This window comes from Heterodontus francisci, chromosome 1 (genome assembly GCF_036365525.1).
Source record: "Heterodontus francisci isolate sHetFra1 chromosome 1, sHetFra1.hap1, whole genome shotgun sequence".
Taxonomy (NCBI): domain Eukaryota; kingdom Metazoa; phylum Chordata; class Chondrichthyes; order Heterodontiformes; family Heterodontidae; genus Heterodontus; species Heterodontus francisci.
The window spans coordinates 205,311,803-205,335,098 of NC_090371.1; the positions used below are offsets into that span (position 1 = coordinate 205,311,803).

At 44.4% G+C, this 23,296-nt stretch overlaps 1 protein-coding gene across 1 annotated transcript in view; it reads right to left on the reverse strand.

Moving 5' to 3' along the window:
* The window catches only part of tmem131l (transmembrane 131 like), a 210,237-nt gene that overhangs the window by 41,181 nt on the left and 145,760 nt on the right, over positions 1 to 23,296 (reverse strand). The window contains exons 17-21 of the mRNA XM_068040695.1: positions 13,787 to 13,919; positions 9,709 to 9,818; positions 2,124 to 2,196; positions 600 to 748; positions 26 to 168 (exon numbers count right to left, since the gene is read on the reverse strand). Coding sequence (XP_067896796.1) covers positions 26 to 168; positions 600 to 748; positions 2,124 to 2,196; positions 9,709 to 9,818; positions 13,787 to 13,919 — 608 coding nt within the window. The remainder of the gene's footprint in view (positions 1 to 25; positions 169 to 599; positions 749 to 2,123; positions 2,197 to 9,708; positions 9,819 to 13,786; positions 13,920 to 23,296) is intronic.

Below are 23,296 nucleotides of genomic sequence, written 5' to 3' on the forward strand. Positions count from 1 at the left end.
TTAACATTTTGTTTTAGATACCTACTGCCTCTACATTCCATGAGTGTGGATTCCGGCACTTTAAATCGAAGTGAGCCCACTGCTCCAGGCAGCTTTCCTCCCACTTTCAGCACCTCATCAGCCCCAAAGCCCTCCACAGTCAGCACATCGAGTATAGTAAGGTTGTTTCTTTAAAAAGAAATAGCATAATCTTATGTACGCAACAGCTTTGAATCCATTTTTTGAAAAGCAGACTTGCGCTTAACAGGAGCACCTTACAAACAGAAACACTAAAAACTATTATTTAATTCAGGAATTAGCACAAGGTGTCATGTTAACTCAAGAAATGGTAGGGCGAAAAGAAAATATGTATTTCCACTCAGTTAATCTACCAGCTACATAACTCTAGCATTGCTGATACAACACAACTCTACAAGACATTGTATGGGTCTCCAATTGATAAATCACAAAACAAACTTACCCACATCATAACATGTTCCAAACAGATTGGCTTTACATTATGGTGTTAATCATATCACAGTGGATACTGAAAGCATCTGCAGTAATTCACTGAAAATGAGGTATTCGCAGTTTTTTTTCTTAAAAAGGATGAATTTTACCTTATCACTATGAGCGATGTCACTAGACTGTGCCTTACTGGTGTGAACTCAACACCAATCTTCCTCATTTCATAAGGCTGTAAAGTCAACTGAAGAACCCCAGCACACGGCCTGTTGTCCAATTCCATCTGTTTGCAACTCTTTGTATTCTATTTCATTAGAAACATCACAAAATTATTTTTTCCCATACCAAGATGCAAGATTTTGCTTCACTTAAGCACATTAGCATGCTAGTCAAAATGGTCATAGCAGAGGTCTGAGTTGTCAGTCACTTGTATCGTACAACTTAGAAAATGCTAAATTATAGTCAAAAAGAAAAACTTGCTGTGGCATTTTAACTGATTATGGGTTCACACTGGTGATTCCCATGCACTTCAGGCCTCTCATTAACTATCAAGTGAGGAGGAAAAAAAAGGGAAACAGAAAACAGCTGTCTCGCCACAGGGAGGGAAAGAAAATTGGAGGATAAATCATTGGCCTGGATTTTGCTCTCAGCATTGAAGGAACAGTGCTTGCTGTTCACCTCTCCGACAGCTGCCCACAGACTTTTTGCACACTAGTCAGCAGAGATTTCCTCCAATCCAGCATCTTTTCCAATGCGGTGCCCTCTACAGGGAATCTGTGGCATGTGAAGTGCACAAGCAACTAAGAGACTCAACTAATCAGATTGCAGTATCCTCACTGAACCCCAAACAGGAGGTATAAAACAGGAAATACAAATTACATTTAAATGGTGTACAAAAAGGGAAATAAAAATTGGAAAATACAGATAGGATTAAGGAGAGATAGAGACAGGCAGAAAAGGTAAACACTTTTGAAATAAAAACAGAAAATGCTGGAAATACTCAAGTGAGGCAGAATCTGTGGAAAGGGAAACAGGGTTAACTTTCCATTTCTATTACCTATCAGAAGTAAAAATAAAATTAAAATTTCTGACACTAATTTTCTTCTGATGGAATGAGAGTCCACATTGTAAAATTAATTTTTCAGGGCTAGAGAGGTTGTTTAGCAGCAATGATCTTTTATCATGCCGTTGAAACCTAGCTTACTCCGGAATGCATCAGCCCCAACTTCATCAGCTGCTTGTAGTACAGTACTAGCGGGCAAATACAAGTTCATGCCATTGCAGTCATTTCAGTGCCGAGTCCATCACAAGGAATGCAACAGCATACCATGTGGTACAGCCGGGTATCTCTGACAGCAACTTCTGCGTTTAACTGCGCATGCGTGTACGTACTCAAGAAGTTGCTGTCAGATTTCCTCAATTATAATGGTGAACACCGATAGCCTCATTGTTATTCTCATCGTAAATTTCAGGCCATTTAGTCACGTCCACTTATCGGAACCAGTTTTAGATCATGGAGCCTTCATCCACAACTTCTTTTTAGGAGGAGGTAGCTTAAATTTAATACTGAAAAGATGAAAGTTAAAATCAAAGTTTCATACACTTAATTATAACACTGTGCAACACCATTCTGTATTTAACACAGCATGTATTAGAAAAACATATGGAATTGAACTTGCCTTACTGTCAGGGGGCTTTACCAGCCTAAATTCGTTTGCTGTGACACTAATGCTTTGGCTTCTTAGTTTGTACCTTTTAAAAAATTAAAGAACTGAATTAACTGCCAGACCCAAATAAAACTACTGCAAACATAACTTGCAATTAAAGGTGTGCAAAGGAAACCCAACCCAAGTCCGAATGTTGGACCCAGGAGCCTGACCCAATCGCACCCGAACCCGACACATCGTCGGATTCCGTCGGGGAGCAGGCCTTTACCCATGTACTGATGAAAAGGCCTGCCACCCAACCCGACCCCGACAGGTCCCAACATGGTTTGGTTCTGGTCGGGCTTCCGGGTCCAGCATTCAGGCTCGGGTCGGGTTTCCTTTGCATGCCTTTACTTGTAATTACAGTCTCGTGTAAAGTAATTGGAAATTCTGTTTCTCTTATTATCCACATTCTCACAATATTACTGGCAATCAAGGGGGAGGCAGTGGTAATGTCACTGGACTAGTAATCCAGAGCCCAGGCTAATAGAATCAGTGTGTTATACAGCACAGAAACAGGCCCTTCAGCCCACCGTGTCTGTGCCGACCATCAAGCACCTAACTATTCTAATCCCATTTTCCAGCACTTGACCTGTAGCCTCGTTTGCTATGGCATTTCAAGTGCTCATCTAAATACTTCTCAACTGTTGTGAAGGTTCCTGACTCTACCACCTCTTCAGACAGTGCGTTCCAGATTTCAACCACCCTCTGGGTGAACATCTTTTTCCTCAAATCCCCTCTATACCTCCTGCCCCTTACCTTAAATCTATGCCCCTTGGCTAGTGACCCCTCCGCTATGGGAAAAAGTTTCTTGCTATCTAACCTATCAATGGCCCTCATAATTCTGTATACCTCAATCAGGTCCCCCCTCAGTCTTCTCTGCTCTAAGGAAAACAACCCTAGCCTTTTCAGGCCCTCTTCAATGCTGAAACGTTCCAGCCCAGGCAACATCCTGGTGACTCTCCTCTACACCCTCTCCAGTGCAATCACATCCTTCCTATAGTGTGGTGCCCAGAACTGTCCCTATGCTCTGGGACATGGGTTCGAACCCCACCATGGCAGATGGTGAAATTTAGATTCAATTAATAAATCTGGAATTAAAAGATAGTCTAATGGTGACAATGAAACCATTGTTGATTGTTGTAAAAGCTCATCTGGTTCACTAATGCCCTTTAGGGAAATAAATCTGCTATCCTTACCTGGTCTGGCCTACATGTGACTACAGATCCACAGCAAAGTGGTTGACTCTTAAATGCTCTCTGAAATGGCCTAGCAAGCCATTCAGTTCAAGGGCAATTAAGGATTGGCATTAAATACTGGACTAGTCAGTGACGTCCACATCCCACAAAATATTTTTTTTTAAAGTTCATAAACTACAACATGCCACTTAAGGATACCAGTAAAAACCACTCTCCACTACAGGCATTGGTTTTGCCACATTACTCAAACTGGCTCAAAAAATGGGTCAAGGTAGCTTCAAATTTTAGTTAAAGGCAAGCATCAAATCCTGAGAGCTCAGCATGGAGCTGAATCACTGAGAGCAGGTCTCAGGCTTGGTTACCAGTAAGTGCAGAGTGGGCTAATCTCAGTCATGTGGCAACAGGAGTCCCACAAATTATCTTAAGTGGGTTGGGGGAGGGATGAAAAGGGTTAAGCGACCAAGGTTTCTGCTCTTGATCATCCAGTGACCCCTGCTGGAAAGTAGGTATGTAGATATCAGCTTGGCTATGATGTTACACAACACTTACTGCCCAAGCATGTGGTACAGTTATGAATAGCCTTTGTGAGAGGGGCTACAGGGCAAACAGCCCAAACTTCTAGGAGACAAAACCACAGAAAGATGAGAACTTTGACACTCAAACTGTGGGGGAATTTTATGTTGTCCACTGCAGCAGATTTGGTGGTTTGCGAGGTGATATTTTGGATTTTCGACAGCGGAATTTTTGTTTTAGAGGAATTAAGTCAGCAGCGGGTTTGCGGCATTCCGGGGTTTTTCCGGCACGGTGGCGGATTGCAGCTTTGCGTTCATTTAAATATCAATACTTATTACAATATACAGTTATCATTTAGTCCTAAAATAAAAGCAAAATACTGCAGATGCTGGAAATCTGAAATAAAAACAAGAAATGCAGGAAATACTTAGCAGGTCTGGCAGCATCTGTGGAGAGAGAAGCTGAGTTAACGTTTTAGTCCTACCTACCAGATTAAGTCAACGGCAAGCACTTTTTATTTTATTCTTTCATGGGATGTGGGCATCACTGGCAAGGTCAGCATTTGCTGCCTATCTCTAATTGCCCTTGACAGCCAAGTGGATTAGGCCATTTCAGAGGGCAGTTAAGAGTCAATCACATTGTTGTGGGTCGAGTCATATGTAGGCCAGACCAGGTAAGGATGGCAGATTTCCTCCCCTAAAGGACATTAGTGAACCAGATGGCTTTTTATGACAATCAACGATAGTTTCACGGTACCATTACTGAGACTAGCTTTCAATTCCAGAACTTTTTTTTAAAAATTGAAATTAATTAATTGAACTTAAATTCCACCAGCTACCGTGGTGGGATTTGAACCCGTGTCCCCAGGGCACTGACCTGAGCCTCTGGATTACTAATTCAGTGATATTACCACTATGCCACCATCTTGCCCGTGCCACTCCGTTCACCAATATTTCAAAGTGGTGTGCAGCAGTCAGATTTGTGCAGTTGAGTCTCAGGTCTGTGCTCTTCTCGCTTTAACTCATGCACTAAACTAACACCAGCACTGGAATGGATGTTTCCCTCCAGGCCAGTATTGGAACGGATATTTGCCTCCAGGCTTGGCACCAGCAAGGGTGAATCATCTCAGGGGATGGCGGCGAAGGCATAGGCGGGGGCAACATGGAGGGGGAGGGTAGTTGGGGAGGGAAGGGTGGGGTGGTCGGGTGCAAGGAGGAGCAGGGGAGGGTGGAGTGGAGCATCCAGCATTGATGTTGATGGTGAAGATGCATGTTGTAGGCTGCAGGGGTGATGGGTGGATTAGATCAGTAATGTGTGAAGATATTTGGCAAGGGGCTAAAGGGAGGGATGAATGCTGTCAATGTTGGGGAGCTGTGGGGAAAATTGAGGGTACTGGCTAGCAGACAGAACGGTCACAGTCAACGGGGGTGGGGGGGGTGCAGGAAGGTCAAGGCTAATGGGTGGATATTCGACAGCTTGATAAGAAAGGGAACAGGACTTGGCAACAATGGTCAGTTCCATATGAGGAGGTTCAAGGGTAAGAGTCAGCATGTCAATAGTAACAGGCGTGGGAACGGGGAGAGGGATGGCATGAATACACTGATGATTACACTATGCACAGTAATGGAAGGAAAGGTAACTAACATTGAGTGGGGTCAAGGGTGATGGGTTTAAGCTGGAAGGCTGCAGGAGGTTGGAAGGCAAGGAGACTTGCCCTGAATTCCACACATACCATTTTTTCCAATGATAATGGAAACCACGTGGACATGCAAGGGCAGCAAGGAGAGTGGGAGGAGGCAAACGACAGTGGGTGTGCCTTCTAACAGGCTGCAATTTGAAGACCCTATAAAGGGAGCTGTTCATTATCTCGATGTTTCAGATTATCTCTGATGTCAGAGGGTTGAATCGCCACACCTTGCATATTTATTGTTCAGAAAAGCCACAGTGACATGGGTCTCATACACCCAATTTGTCTAGTACCATGGGAAGAAGAGCAAAGAGAGTGTCTAAGGAGGGCTCTTTTCCCTCAATGCATGATGCCTGAGCACCAGCAACAGGCAGAACAGGAAAGTGAGAATGCTCAGAATGACAACATCCAGGAACGGCCTCATCAAAGGTGGGCACTGGCATGTCCTTACATCCTCAGGACAAGGACAAATTACCTTCAAATGTCAGAGAGATAATGCCAGAGACAGCTCAGGATGTCACGTGAAATGATCACAGAAATTTGTAGGATCCTGCAGCATGACCTGCAACCGCTTGGCTTCTGTGGGAATCTCATGTCAGTTGTCCTCAAGGTGACTGCTGTGTTCAATTTTTTTCCCCCAGTGACTCCTTCCAGGGATACGTGGGCGACATATGTGTCATCTCGCAGTCTGCGCCCCACAGGTGCAAAGAGGTGACCGATGCCCTTTTTCAATGTGCGAATGATTTCATCTACTTACCTGTAGACGTGGACAGACAGGTAGCAAGGTCTGCGGCCTTCGGCACCATTGCTAGGTTCCCTAGAGTACAAGGGGTGATTGACTGTACTCATGTGGCTATTAGAGTGCCTGGGACCAGCCGGCTGACTTTGTCAATCACAAAGGCTTCCACTCTTTAAATGTGCAACAGGTTTGCCACCACAGAGGAAGAATCATGCACGTTTGCGCATGTTTCCTAAGGAGTTATCATGACTCATACATTTTGAGGAACTCCCAGCTGCCAGCAGCTTTCAAGGAACCAGCCGAACTGGATGGCTGGATCCTGGGTGACATGGTTGATGACACCAGTACGACATCCCCAAAGCACTGCTGGAGAGGTACAATGCTGCTCACAAACCAGATCCATCATTGAACACATCATTGACCTGCTGAAAATGTGATTCGTTGCCTTGACCGGTCTGGAGGGGCTCTTCAGTACACGTCACAGAATCATGGTTGTCTGTCGTGCCTTGCACAACCTTGTTATTAGATGCGGCAACATTCTGCAGGCGGAGGAACAGGAGGAACACCAGTTCTCCTCAGATCAGGATGACTATGAAGAGGATGAGGAGGACGACAATGACAATGATGCAGTCATCGATATGAGGGCCATGAGGGAAAACCTAATTTATGTATGCTTCATCCAGAAATACGTCGTTATCATCAAGGAACATTGGGAGCAGAAACACAGCAATCCCCCACAGAAATTCACTTCTGCATGAGGTCTTATTCATCTCTGCAATCTTAACGAAGCGTTGCTGCATTTTCATGTGATTGGCATTTGGATCATCTATGGACTACACACCAGTGCAAGAGGGATTAAGTTATAACCGCTGAAAACAAAAGTAAGGCATGACAGTATTGAACAAAGTTAATAATAGAAAAACAGCCATCATTGAAGAGTGAAGGCTCAAAAACCAATGAGATATGGGCACTGGACATTTCCTGAGAAGCTTTGTAAAGATCAATGCATTTGTGCCATAGGCTGCAGAAAAACATCTTTGTATCCATCTGTAACCAAGAACAACATTACCAAGAGTGGATCAAATTTTGCATGAAATAAAAATATATTAATAAATCTTTTCAACTATCACAACTTGCACATCACCCGTGCCACCTTCATGCTCAAAACTCTATTTCCTTTCTCTACCACTATGTCTAGGTGTTACCCTGACATTAGCAGCGGAGGAGGAGGCAGTCTGCTCAGTGCACTGCAATGTTGCTGTGGATGGCCATGGCAGGCACCCTCTGGAGGAACGGGGCCTTGATGGTTCCATCCTACTGGGGATCTGCAGCAATGCTGCTTGAATATCCCCCATGTGCTTGCCTGCTGAAGGTAAGGGGGTCAATGTCAGCAGGGAGGAAGAGATACCGCTTTCCCTGGGGATGCCCTGAGAGGAAGGCCGCAGGCCAGCTGGCAAACGTTCCTCCTTCATCTGTGTGCGTGATGGCACCTGCCTGTCACTGAGGGGAAGGGTCAACTGATGGGAGGCCTAGGTTCCTTGTCCTCCTCTCACTTAGACTCTGATGCATGGAGCCAATGGCAACAGCAATGGAGTGCCGGTCAAATCGCATATAGCTCAAGTGCTCAACCAGAAGCACCACAGAGCTTGCCAGACTCTCGACTAAGGAAGCCATACGTTCAAATGCCTGGGACATGGCAGATGTCGTGGCCTGCATGGACTCCTCCATGGCACGGGCAAAACCATGCATGACCTCAGGCATCTCACACAGCTTTTCCACGTGGCTTTACTGCACATCCAGCAGACTTCTCATCGCAACAGAAGATCATCATGAACGTGGTGCTGATCAGGGGCCTGGTCCCCAGCAGGCCTCTGATTGTCAGGTGACCCGGCTGGCACATGCTCCCTCAGCCGCTGTCTGTGTCGTGCACACCAGATTCTAATCTTAAACCCCCTGCGGACTGTGTGGATGTATCTGCGCTGGTGGAGGTGGAAGAAGCAGGTGACGGTGCATTCTCTGGGGCATTGGCTTCATCTTCCTCCCCAGAGGAGGATTCTTGGGCCACATGACATTCCATGACTCGAATGCAGGCACCTGCAGTGGAGACACAAACAGAGGCACTTTAAGCATGTGCTTCACATGAGTTCACACAATCCCATCAGTTTCCATTTATGGCTGCAAGAGCAGAGATGACTCTTCATCCTTACGCCTTGTGGTTCTTGCCTCGCCATTGCCGCTCTCCCTGCCCTCTCGCGATCTCAGACGTCTCCTCCTCAGCCGTGGTCAGCAGCCTTTTGTCAGGAACCCGTTCTAGTATGCTCACGCTGGTTGTGGCTTCATTTATCCTGCAGCAAACAGTGCCGATTTAATGACATGGCAACTGATGCATCACAACCACTGCATACATGTATCAAGATCACTCATTTTGCATTGGCTTTCCCATGACACACCTAATTACATAAAAAATGTCAATCTTCATCTTGGCGCAACATCATTTAGTGAATGACACCAAGGCTGCTCATGCATTCCACTGCATTCCTTGCGTACCCCCTGGCTTAAAGACACGGAGCCATGGAAGAAAACAATGGAGCAGCTTTGCAAGGACCACTTACCCTCGCCCACCTGAGCAAGCCATTGATGCGCTTGCGGCACTGCACCCATGGTCTATGAGTTACCCCACGGTCCGAGACCATCTCCACTACCTCCATCCAGGCCACCTTGGTGAGGCAGGAGGGTCTTCGCCCTCCATCTGCAGGGAAGAAGACCTTCCGCCTTTCCCTGACTGTATGGAGGAGAACCTGCAGGGAGGCATCACCGGACTGTGGGGCGGTGCTGCCTGCCCGTGATTCACTTTGGCTGCAGCTAAAATAAATGATGTGAAGTTGGTGGTGGCTTTCACAAAATAAGGGAGACAAAAACATTTTGCTTTAAGTAAAAGTTTCAATTTAAGTTAGTCTGAAGATACTTACATGAAAGGAAGACTGCTAATCCTTGAGGCTGCAAGCACAGAATGTTTTATATCTGTGGCGATCATGGTGCTTGGGGCAGTGACAGCGGGTTCCACCAATGAAAGTCTGCCCCGCCGCGTGATCCCACGTGTCGCATGGCTAATTTAAATACAAAATAGTGTGGAAAACGGGATTTGCGGCGGAAGCGGAAGTTACGACAACTTCCGGGCCTGCCGTCGGGAACACGCAGCACTCAAAAGATTCCACCCTATAAATTTGTTTTTAGGCTGTAAAACTTAAATGGCAACAGTTATTTTTATATTTCATATTATTCAGTCTGTTAAATAGACTTATACGGATGAATAGCAGAGAACAGCATAGAATAATGCAGTAGCAAACAGCACAATCTAGCCCAATTAAATCAACTGCTTTTCTAGTTGCACCACAATTATAATGAAAAGATGTTGCTTACCATTTCTTCAGTAGACCTAAAGCAGCTTCGGGATTTGGATAGTCAGACACTGGCATTAGCTGCACTGTGACTGGTCGATCTAATGGGTTCTTCAAAACAAAATGTCTCACCTGAAAGATCAAAAAACATAGCCTGCCTCATTAGATTAGCAATTTAAAAAAGTGAAAAGTTCTTTAAATTATATATTGGTTTGTTGGAAACTCAATACTCGATATCCCATGGGTTGGCCATGCACAATTAGCAAACAGATAACAGTACTGAGCTATAATAAACCATTGCATTTATGTTTAGTACATAGTAATCAATGCATGTAAATTGTTATATATATATTTTTTTTAACATGTATCCCCTACATCCCTATCACTAAAATGTAATTCACAAATTGCTAGTTATGCCAATGGACATTCAGGCTAGTAATTTTTAAGTGAAGTTTTCTGGCAAAACTTACTGAAATTTAAATTGAAAACAACTGCAGGGGGGACTTGGAAATGGTGGTGACAGGAAAATAGTGGAGAACGACGTCATGCTAGTTCCTCAATGTGTTCCCATCTCCTCACGCTTTTCCCGGAGGCGGCTTCTGTGCGGTGACGACAACCTACCCAGCAGTGGCAGGAAGCCAATTAGGCTTGTTAAATGGGCAATTAGCAGCAAATTTCCAAAAGCAATTCAATTTTAATTGTATAACATTGGCTACACAGAACTTCAGCTATTCAGACGGTGACTGCACGGCAGGAAGTCAGAGCGGCATGAAAATAAGATGCAATCTGACTGTTTAATGGTGCAAACAGCAAACCTGTGGGCATCTGCAGGCAGAGGCTTGCCATCGCAAGAACAGTTCTTTGAGACTGCTCTCACAGACAGTGCTCGGGATGCAGAGATGCTGTCGATTCCCTCAGACTTCCCTCATAGCCATTTCGCTCCACCCTCCTTTGAGGCTTTCGCCTCAGTGGCACACTGCGATGGCTGCCAGACAATTGGCCTTCCTTGCTCCTCAACCCTCTCTCCTTCCCTAATTGGGCAGCGAACCCAGAGATGCTAATCGACTGCCTTCCAGAAAACTGACCCTGAACGCGCACTGCTCTGACAGCCGCGTTTAAGAACCCATAAATGGTCCCAATAGCTGAAAATATTCCATGTCATTCAGTCCATCATTTCTGTCAGAATTCATGCTCTTTAAAACTTAACCAGCAACCAACATTCAAGCCAGCATCTGTGATTGTTTACCTATCCAAAGTTATATAAATTATTTGCAAATATAATTATTACTGCTACCTCAAAGTACCAAATCCAGGACTTGGCATATAACTGGGTTAAACAATTTACTTTGTTCTGCACAAGAAATTACAGGAACATAGGAACAGCAGTAGGCCATTTACCCTCTTCAAGCCTGTTCCACCATTCAATGAGATCATGGCTCATCTGTGACCTAACTCCATGTACCCGCCTTTGCCCCATATCCTTTAATACCTTTGGTAAACAAATTTATCAATCTCAAGTTTAAAACAATTGGCCTAGTATCAATTACCATTTGTGGAAGACAGTTACAAACTTCTACTACCTTTTTGTGTAGAAGTCTTTCCTAATTTCATTCATAAAAGGTCTGGTTCTAATTTTTAGACTATGCCCCTGGTCCTGGACTCACCAAACAGTGAAAATTGTTTCTCTTTCCATCCTATCTGTTCCCTTTAATATTTTGAAAACTTCAATCAAATCACTGCTTAACCTTCTAAATTCCAGGTTATACAACCTTAGTTTGTATAATCTCTCCACACAATTTAACTGTTCAAATCCAGGTATCATTCTGGTAAAGCTACGCTGAACTCCCTCCAAGGCCAATACATTCTTCCTAAGGTGTGGTGCCCAGAACTGCTCACAGTACTCCAGGTGTGATCTAACCAGAGGTTTGTATAGCTGTAGTATAGCTTCCACCCCTTGCATTCTAGTCCTCTAGATATGAAGGCAGCATTCCATTGGCCTTTTTAATTATTTTCTCTACCTCTCCATGACACTTTAACAATGTGTACATGCTCCCTCTGGTCTCTTGGGACCTTCAGTGTTTCTAGCTGTTCACCATTTCTTAAGTATTCTGATCTATCCTATTAAGCTCCAAAGTGGATGACCTCACATTTGCCTACACTGAAATCCATTTGTGACAGTTTTGCCCACTCACTTAATTTGTCAATATTTCTTTGTAATTTTGTGTTTCGAATTACATGGCTTACAATGCCGCCTATCTCTGCGTCATCAGCAAACATGAATGTGACTTTCTATTCCATCATCAAAGTCATTAATAAAAACTGTGAATAATTGAGGCCCAAACACATATCCTTGTGCGACACCGCTGGTCCCATCCAACCAATTAGAGTACCTGCCCATTTTCCCTGCTCTCTGTCTCCTGGCACTCAGTCAGTTTCCTAATCAGGTCAATAATTTCCCTTCAATTCCATAAGCTTCAACTTTAGCTAACTGTCTTTTATGAGGGATTTTATCAAATGGCTTCTGGAAGTCCCTATAAATAACATTCCCCTCACCAGTACTTTAGTCATCACTTCAAAAAAATTCAATCAGGTTCATCAATATGACCCCTCTGATCAGCTGAAAACTTTCAAGCTGTTCAGTCACTCTACCCTTATCTATAGACTCCTGTAATTTTCCAACAGATGTCAGGCTAACTGATCTACAATTTCCTGGTTTCCCTCTGTCACCTTTCTTAAACAGCAGAGTACATGCACAGTTCTCCAATCTAAAGGAATGGATCCTGAATCAAGAGAACTTTGAAAGATAATAGTAAGGACATTTGCAATGTTCATCTATTTCCATGAAAACCCTGGAATGGAAACCATTTGGTCTTGGGGATTTGTCACTGTTTTGTGCCACTATTTTCTTTATTATTGTCATTTTGCTTACATTAATCTTGGTGAGTTCCCACCCCCAATTCATTATTAGTTTCCTTGGGATGTCTGGCATGCTATCATCTTCCTCCATGGTAAATACTGATGCAAAGCAACTATTGAACATGCCCGCCATTTCCGTATTTTCACTGACAATATCACAGTTAACAACTTTTAAGGGGACAAACCGCCCTCTTGCTCCCCCAATAGTAAAAATTTGTGTTGATTTTGATAGGCCTTGCAAGATCCTTTTCATACTCTTTTTTTTAAAGCTCTGTCTGTTTTGTCACTCTTTGCAAAAAATAGCACTGATCCTGCAGAGTCTGTCATTTAAGGTGCAAAAGGAGGCTATTCAGCCCATCGAGTCCATACCGGCTTTCCACAGAACTATGCAGTCAGACCTACTCCCCAGTTGATCTCCGTAGCCCTGCAGGTCTATTCCCCTTAGATCGCCACCCAACTTCCTCTTGAAGGGATCTCCACTTCTACCACCCTTGTGGGCAGCGAGCTCCAGGACATTACCACCTGCTGCGTAAAAAAGTGCTTCTGCATATTCCCTCCTGCATCTTTTGCCCAAAGCTTTCAATCTGTGTCCCCTAGTCCTTGTAAATTTGTTAACGGGAACAGTTTTTCCTTGTCTAAATTATCTAAGCCGGTCATAATCTTGTACACTTCTATTAAATCTCTCCTCAATCTCCTTTGTTCTAAGAACAACCCCAGCTTTTTCAACCTAACCTTATAACTATAATAGATAGGCAGATAAATAAGGAGGAGTTACTGAGCACAGCCGATTGTCCTGGGTTCCTCTGTCAATGTCAAAGGCCTTGCTATTTCAACTGTTCATATTAATTCAGCTCCCACATGTGATTTCAATAAATAGATATCCCACAGCGGTTTATCTAATGATACCAGTGCACATTGTTGAACAGTAAGAAAAGTAATTTGGGAAAAACATATTGAAGGTATTAAAAATAATTACCAATGACATACTACTGATTTAATTTTAAATGGATATAGCTGATGAGAGTCCACCTGTAAACTGTGAGACAAATGTGACACCATCTGTCTGAACTGAACTGTAAACCAAGATTACAGATACACAAAATGTCTATTTAATCCACCCTAGCAACCAGTTTGATCAAGTATTTCCAACAAGAGCACATTTCAGTATGATCAGAGTATCTTACCGTTGTGTTGTGTGGAGCAGTGGCACTGAAGCTCATTAAGAAGACTGGAGTCAAACGGGGCCAAATAAAGTCAGATGGAAATGATCGCTGGATTGTCTGACGCATGCCAGGATCTTCATCGAACATTCTCTTCCTGTTCCAGGAGGAAATAAACAATCACCTAAAAATTAGAATTATAGAATGATACAGCACAGAACATGGCCATTCGACCACACCCCCATGTCTCTTTGAAAGAGCTATCCAATTGATCCCGATCCTCTGCTCAGTCCCATTAGTCCTGTAAATTTTTTCCCTTCAGTTATTTATCCAGTTCCCTTTTGAAAGTTATCCCTCTCCCTTTTTAAAACAAATTATTTTATATAGGGCCTTTGACATAATAAAACATCCCAAGGCACTTCACAGTAGCATTATAAAACAAAATATGACACCGAGCCATATAATGTACCACATCAGATGAGTCACAGTCATTTACAGTACAGAAGGCGATTTGGTCCGTCGAGTCCATGCCAGCTCGTCACGGAGCTATGCAGTCAGTTCCACTCCCTGACTCGATCCCCGTAGCCCTGCAAGTCTATTTCTCTCAGCTGGCTATCCAACTTCTTCTCGTCTTCCCACTCCAAAAAGCTTGTTTGAAGAGAGTAGGTTTTAAGAAGTGTCCTAAATGAGGAAAGTGAGATAGAGAGGTGGAGAGGTGTAGGGAGGGTATTCCGAAACTTAGGGACTAGGCAACTGAAGGCATGGTGACCAATGACGGAACAATAAAAATTAGGGATGAACAAGAAGCCAAAATTAGAGCAGCCCAGATATCTCGGGGGAGGGGGGGGGGGGGGGGGGGGGGGAGGCTGTGGGGCTGGAGGAGATTACAGAGATAGGGAGGGACAAGGCCATGGAGGGATTTAAAAACAAGGAAGAAAATTTTAAAATCAAGACTGCTTGACAGGGAACCAGCATAGGCCAGCGAGCACAGGGGTGACAGAGGAACGTAACTCAGTGCGTGTTAAGACACGGGCCGCAGAGTTTTGGATAACTTCAAGTTTACGGATGGTACAATGAGAGAGACCAGTCAGGAGTGTGTTGGAATAGTCAAGACTAGAGGTAACGAGTGCATGAATGAGGGTTGAACAAGAGTACTGAAAGATTGTGGCCACAGTCTCTGCAATATCCATCCTTACTTCCCTCAGTAACCTAGGATGAAATCTATCTGGACTGGGTGACCTTTCTACTTTGAGGACTGCCAACGGTCGGGGGGGGAGGCAATCGGATTAAGTGGCAAGTAGTCAGGAGGGAACGGCGAGCGGACAGGCACAAGAAGTGCAATTGAGGCAGTGATCGCGGCAGTGAGCGGTGAGGCAACATGGGGATTCATACTGGCAAGCTGGCAAATGTTCAGACACACTTATGACGTCAGCAATCACTCTGCGCTGCATGCTCTGCATTGTCAAGAGACACTCTAATTATTTTTATGCTTAACTATCCTTTGTCCTCTTCCATAACTGTTCTAACTTTTATGATCACAGTTCACCAATTGCTCCCTGACTGAAATGTGCTCTTCTTGTTCCTCCTCATTCCTCAGAACTAAATCCAGCACTGCTTCCTTCCTCGTTGGGCTACAAATACAGATCAAAAAGGTTCTCCTGTACACACCTCAGGAATTCCTCCTTCTCTTTGCCCTTTATTGTTACTATCCCTCTCTATATTAGGATAATTGATGCCATTATCACGACTCTATAATTTTTGCCTATTTCTGTAATTTGCCTGCAAATTTGCTTCTTTTCTCCTTCCCACTATTTGGCAGCCCATTATATACAGCCGGTAGCGCAGTAGTTCCTCTAATGTTCAATAATTGTAACCAGATTCTTTGACCCACCCGACCCCACCACCACCACCACACACCCCCCTCCCACCCCCACAACTACATCATTCCTTTCCAGCACGATAATTGTTTATTTGGTCAATACTGCCACCACCACCCTCCGTTTTTCCTTTGCTATCTTTCCTGAATATTTTGCAGCCAGGAATATCACGTTCGCAATTTTCCCCCTTCTTTTAGTCAAGTGTCTGTTTTTGCCACTATAACAAACCATATGGCAACTTATGCCTGCAGCTCACCGACCTTTTTACCACTCTACATATATTTACACACATGCACTCCAAACCCACCTCAGACTGCCTCACATTTTACAGCTGTTTTATTCCTGAACTATTCTGTATTCTAGTGCTATTCCTGTCTCCCAGGACTCTGTGCACCGCGTTTCTCCTCTCAACTGTTTTATCCTGGTGCACATCTCCCTGCCAAATTAATTTAAACACTTCTGCACTCTAGTTAACCTACCTATGAGGAAATTGATCTCCATTGAGGTGCAACCCGTCCATCTTGAACGGTCCCCTCCTGCCCCAGACCTGGTCTTAATTCCCCTGGAATTTGAAGCCTTCCTTCTGCACCATGTCTCCAGCCTTGTGTTAACCCGTCTTATCCTATTTCTATACTTAATTAGCATGTAGCACTGGGAGTAATCCAGAGATTACTAGCTTTGAAGTCTTGCTTTTTAATTACCACCCTAGTTCCTGATACTCTGAGGAAATCAACTATTTTCCTTCTTTGTGATTGATTCCCACACAGACAATGATTTCTGGTTGTTCCCCTACCTGCTTTTAATTCTTTCATGGGATGTTCTTCAACCTCTCAGTAATGACCTTTACACTGGCACCAGGGAGGCAACATACCATATGGGACATATGCTGGCAATTACAGAAACACATTTGCCATGGTCTATCCCCTATAACCACTGCACCCCTCTGTGCAGCCCTTTGTCCCACAGTGCCATGCTCTGGTCAGCACTCCTTCAAAGTGTTGTTACCCTCACTGGTATTCATTACTGAAAACCAGTTAGTGAGCCCTGAGGATTCCTGCACTGCCCGTCTCTTTCTACCCTGCGAGATAGCTCAAGACAGTCAATGGATGGCTTTCTATGGCTGTAGTGTGACCAGCTCCTGGAACATACAATCCAGGAAATTTTCAGCCTCCTGTATACCCCGCAGTGATTCCAGCCGCTCAAGTTCAGAACCCTGAGTTTGAGTTCTAGCAGCTGGAGTCACTTCCTGCACACACGGTCACCTAGAGCATCTCAAGCGTCCTGAAGTTCCCACATGACACAGGAATTGCAGGACCTTCCTGTTATTTCTGTTTCTCCCCTTCTAATTAGCAGAAGATATAATTTAGATATTAATATGATTTAGGAGAAGCCAGTTTGATCTTTAGGCATTTGTTAGCTATGCCTCATTGAATTCCATAAGCAAAGTGGAACCACTGATATGGTGTTTGCAGTTAGACAGTTCCTGGCACAGTGGCTAGCACCGCACACTCACAGCTCCAGCGACCCGGATTCGGCTCTGGGTACTGCCTGTGCGGAGTTTGCAAGTTCTCCCTGTGACTGCGTGGGTTTCCGCCGAGTGCTCTGGTTTCCTCCTACAGCCAAAGACTTGCAGGTTGATAGGTAATTGGCCATTGTAAATTGCCCCTAGTGTAGGTAGGTGGTAGGAGAATTGAGGGAAGGTGAGGATGTGGTAGGGGATAAGGGATTGATGTAGGATTATACTAAATGGGTGGTTGATGGTCGGCGCAGACTCAGTGGGCCAAAGGGCCTGTTTCAGTGCTGTATTTCTCTATGACTCTATGAAATGGAAAGAATCAAAATGGAAAAGGTAAACTATATATTGAATGGATCTACACAGTGAGATAGATACAAAATCTGCTAATATACAATATCACATATACAGCAATGCATAAATCATTTCTCTATTTCAAGATTGTCCTTTCAGTAAAAATCTTTTCAGATATGCCAATATGCCAAGGATATAAAAATTAACGAGACCACGATGCAACATGCACACCGAATTGTTAAGCTGTTTAAATGAGTGAAATTTAAACAGAATGAAACTAACCTATCACCAACTGAAATGCCGAATAAAAACCAAACCAGATCTAAAAAAAAAAAAATTCTAAAACACCAGCTAGCGAAGTAATTGTAAAAAATTGTGTAAGAGGTGCATCGCTGTATATTACGCAAAGTTACATATATTAGAGCTTTCAGCTCCGTATGCATTTTGATTTTATTCATTCAGAACAGTTTTTCAGAAAATGAGTCACGGAACATAACTGATCAAGCTGTATAATGTCTGCTGGAATAAGCGAGTCAGGTGGCTTTAACGGTCTTTTCTTGCTTTGCAGCTTTATATGTTATAACTTCATTCAAATATTTTAAATAAGACACCCAAAATATAACCTGGGGTTAAATTTTGAATTTAAATTTACCTACCACCCCCTAGCTGCTCTTCAATAGACAACTGTGTCTAAAGTGTTCAATATCACTTTCAATGATACAGGAAAGACATATGAAGGACTATCCATGGAAAGCTTACTACATGGTTTTCCTCATATACTCAGGCCTCAGTTTTTGATCATGGCTCGGATTTCACAGCCAACAGCGAATTGACAGCGCTTGCCACTGACCTTGAAGAAAACTGCCTACAAAGACAGTGATTCCTGTGACCGATTTCCCTCTTCCAAAGTCAGTTTCAATGTGTCACCATGGGATTAATTTAGAAGCTTAAATATTAAACACTAAAAAAAAATAAAAACGTGTACCACATGGAGCTACTTGACTATGACAAAAATATAAAATTGGTTTTCCAGGGTCAGAGGGTTTTTTTTTAAGTAGTAATTAAGAGTGTAGTATGCATTAAAGACTCAGTTACACCTCATTCAACAAGGTGTATCTTCAAGGGTTTTTACAGCGAGAATAATGGCATAAAAGGACAAGTTTTTGTCAGCTCAGTGATTTCTAATTAATTGCAGTTTGGGGGGGGTGGGGGACTTCAACATTGCACGCTATGTAGAAGCAACTTACACTTACAGCAACTCAGCAACTTCTGCATTTAAATGAGCATGTGCAGATTCCAGATCAAAGAAAGGATAAATCAGGATATTTTCTTAATGGTGAGAGACTAGGAACTATGAGGGAGCAAAGGAATTTGGGTGCACAGGTATAGAAATCAGTAAAAGCTAGAGCACAGATACTGAAAGTAATAAAAGATTGGAATGTTAATCCCTACCTCGGAGGGGATGAAAATCATGCTGCAGTGAGTACAGTAGCATAGTGGTTATGTAAGTGGACTTATAATCCAGAGGCCTGGACAATGATGCAGACACATTAATTCAAATCCCATCATGCTGGAGAATTTAGAATTCAATTAATAAATCAGGAATATAAAGCTAGTTATCAGTAATGGTGACCATGAAACTACCGGAGTGTCATAAAAATCCACCAAGCTCACTAATGTCATCTAGGGAAAGAAACCTGTTCTTACCCGGTCTGGCCGATATGCGATTCCAGACCTACAGCAGTGTGGTTGACTCTCAACTGCCCTCCCACTCAGCTACAAAAAACTACAAGAATAAAACCATACGGACCACACACATCGACCTAGGAACCAGACATGACAAAGGCACGTCCAGCCCAGACAACCTACAAAGTCCTCCTCACCAACATCTGAATCAATAGCCTAATAGTCAAAGATTCATTCCTTCAGCCAGTGTCCTCTTAGACTCCTCCATCACCATCCCTGAGTATGTCCTATCATTTTGCAGACCCAGAGGAGTCTTCAATATAGACTTGGTGCCAAATGTTTCATGGCATCAGATCAAAAGTGGGCAAGGAAACCTCTTGCTGATTACCTATCATCCTCCCTGAATCAGTACTCCTGCATGTTGGACATCACTTAGAAGCACTGAAGGCACGGAATGTACTCTGGATGGGGAATTCAACGTCCATTAAGAGTGACACAGTAGCATCACTACAGATCAAGCTGCGACATGGCTGCCAGACTGGGCTCGCAGCAAGTAGTCAGAAAACCTACACAAGGGAAAAACTTCTCAACCTTGTCCTCAGCAATCTACCTGTTACAGATGCAGCTGTACATGATGAAATATACAGCATGGAGTACGGTATCACTGCACAGACCTTGTGGCAACGAGGTTCTAACTTCACACTCAAGACACCCTCCATCATGTTGTGAGACACAAACTATCGTGCTAAATGGAATAGATTCAGAACAGATCTAGCAGTTCAAAACTGGGCATTCTTGAGGCGCTGAGGACCATCAGCAGCAGAATTGCATTCAACCACAATCTAACATCATGGTCTGGCATATCCTTCACTCTACCAGTACAATCGAGCCAGGGGCCAGCCCTGATTCAATGAGAAGTGTAGAAGAGCATGCCAGAAGGCCTAAAATTGAGGTGCCAAGTTGGTGAAGCTACAACACAGGACTACATGCATGTTAAACAGCATGCTTACAGACAGATCCCACAACCAACAGATCAGATCAAAACTCTGCCACATCCAGACGTGAATGGTGGTGGACAATTAAACAACTAATGGGAGGAGGCTCCTCAAACATCCCCATCCTCAATGATGGTGGAGCCAGCATGTAAGTGAAAAAGATAAGGCTGAAGCATTTGCAACCATCTTCAGCCAGAAGTCCCGAGTGGATGATCCATCTCGGCCTCCTCCTGAGGACCCCATCATCACAGAAGCCAGTCTTCAGCCAATTCGATTCACTCAATGTGATATCAAGAAATGGCTGGGCACACTGGACACAGCAAAGGCTGTGGGCTCCAACATCCCAGCTGTAGTGCTGAAGACTTCTACTCCAGAACTAGCCATGCCCTAGTCAAGCTGATCCAGTACAGCTACAACAGTGGTATCCACCCGACAAAGTGGAAAATTGCCCAGGTATGTCACGTCCTCAAAAAGCGGGACAAATCCAATCAGGCCAATTACCGCCTCATCAATCCCGGGCCCGACCCGACCACAGCCAACCCGAACCTGACTGGGCCAGAGTCCTTTAATATTTTTTCGCGCCTGACCCAACCTGACCTGACAGGAATACTACAATACATTTAATGATATCAAACATGTTATTGTGCCCTACCTTGTCCAAATGGTGGTACTGGTGATCCTGTTCATCCGTTCCAGCAGCAGGCTATTCCTGCAGATGTGGGGAATCATGGGCAATGAGTTCCCAGAAGCAGCACTGTCCGACCCGACTAGTGTCCAAATGCTGGACTCAGAATTTCGACCCACCCCGAACCCGACACATGTAGTCGGGTTCGGGTCGGGTAGCCAAGCTTTAGCATGGTGGAGGTAGATAAGATGAGGGCTTTAAAAATAGAATAAGCACAAGAGAAATAAATTGCAGGGCTACAGGGAAAGGGTGGGGGAGTGGCACTAGCTGAGTCGCTCTTGCAGAGAGCAGGCACAGGCATGACAGAATGAATGGCCTCCGTCTGTGCTGTCTGTGCTGTAACCATTCACAGTGGCGCAGTGGTTAGCACCGCAGCCTCACAGCTCCAGCGAACCGGGTTCAATTCTGGGTACTGCCTGTGTGGAGTTTGCAAGTTCTCCCTGTGTCTGCGTGGGTTTTCTCCAGGTGCTCCGGTTTCCTCCCACAAGCCAAAAGACTTGCAAGTTGGTAGGTAAATTGGCCATTATAAAATCCCCCTCGTATAGGTAGGTGGTAGGGAAATAGAGGGACAGGTGGGGATGTGGTAGGAATATGGGATTAGTGTAGGATTAGTATAAATGGGTGGTTGATGGTCGGCACAGACTCGGTGGGCCGAAGGGCCTGTTTCAGTGCTGTATCTCTACACTAAACATTAGGTGATGGGGACTAGCTATTAAAGGGGAGTGGAGAATTTTTTGGCACAAATGAATTAAGAAAGCACAGGAACAACCAATCACAGAGGGAAGTTGAGTGGGGGGGAGGAAAGAGGAGAAGTTGGTGGTGGTGGGTAAGAAAGAGGAGAAAAGGAGGTGCGGGGAGGGGTTCGACAGGAGGTGCCGGGGTGGGGTTTAGAGAGGACGGAGGGTGCTAGAGAAGGTGAGAGAGAGAGGAAATGGGAGGAGAGAGAGGGGGTGAACACATGGTGGGGGGACGGACACAAGGTGGGGGAACACACACAGGTGGGTGGACACCGTGGGGAGGGGGGGGGGAATGCGGGTAGGGAGGCAGAAATCATACACACAGCATTTGGGGGAGGGAAGTGTAAAGTGCCAGGGCGAGGTTGGGCAGGGCTGTTGTGGACAGGTGTCAGACAGAGAAGTGGAAATAGAAACGCATGTACTTACCCTTGCTAATATAGACAGGTCACTGAGGCACTTACAGCCTAAATCCAGTTGCTGTCGAATGATGCTGTGATGTCGACAATGTCTGTACCCTCCTTCCACGCCTGCTGCAAATTTTGCATGAGTGATTTCCTACCATCAGATGGAAAGAGTCCCTCGTGCTGTGCCATCACTTCTCAATTAATACCTCCATAGATTAGGCTGCTCTTCCCTAATGCATTCTTCACCTCTCCCATCACTTAGTTCAGACAGAATTAAAAGTTCACAATTGAACACAGCCTCCCTTTAAAAGGCACATTCAAGCTTCAAGTACTATGCAGACAAGCCACAGGAAATGCCAACCTCCAGGTACTGGGCTGCCAGTCACTACTGCCACTGCATGGGCTAAATGTCAATCAAATTCAGGTGGGTAATCTGCCCTTCCCGCTCACCATCCCCTCACCTGAAAACCACCAACTGATATAATCTCACTTTAAACAAAACGAAAAAGGCACTGCACTTGCATGTGCTTAACTTCTCTCAACTCTCATACTTGAGTGGATCAATTGCATTGGAAAAGACACAACCATTTAGACACATGGATTTTGACTGCACCTCCAGAGTAAAACAACAACTTGCATTTATATTGCACCTTTAATGTGATGGTAAAACATCCCAAAGTGCATCACAGGAGTGTAATTGGATAAAATTTAACACCAAGCCACACAAGGAAATATTATGGCAGATGACCAAAAAAAAAAAGAATGCCTTAGAGCAGAGAGAGAGAGGTAGGGAGTGAGAGATTTAGGATTTGCACAGTGGCGCAGTGGTTAGCACCGCAGCCTCACAGCTCCAGCGACCCGGGTTCAATTCTGGGTACTGCCTGTGTGGAGATTGCAAGTTCTCCCTGTGACCGCGTGGGTTTTCGTCGGGTGCTCCGGTTTCCTCCCACACAGCCAAAGACTTGCAGGTTGATAGGTAAATTGGCCATTATAAATTGCCCTGGTGCAAGTTAGGATACAAGCAACAGAGCTTTGGATGAGCTCAAGTTTATGGAAGGTGCAAGGTGAGATGCCAGCCATGAGAGCACTGGCATATCCAATGGCAATAAATATGGTCACTGAAAGTAAAGGCTGCCATTTTCGGAATGAGGTTTTGGCCAGTACATCCCTTGTCTACTTGCAAACCTTGACTTCTGGAACGACAGCATAGCCAAGTGTGGTTGGTATTGTTATTCAAGGGCTATGGGAACCACCAAATAAAAACCAGGCTAGATTTCACAGAACTGGAATAAAAACAACCATGCATAGACTGGAACAATATTACAGAACTATGCCTTGATGTT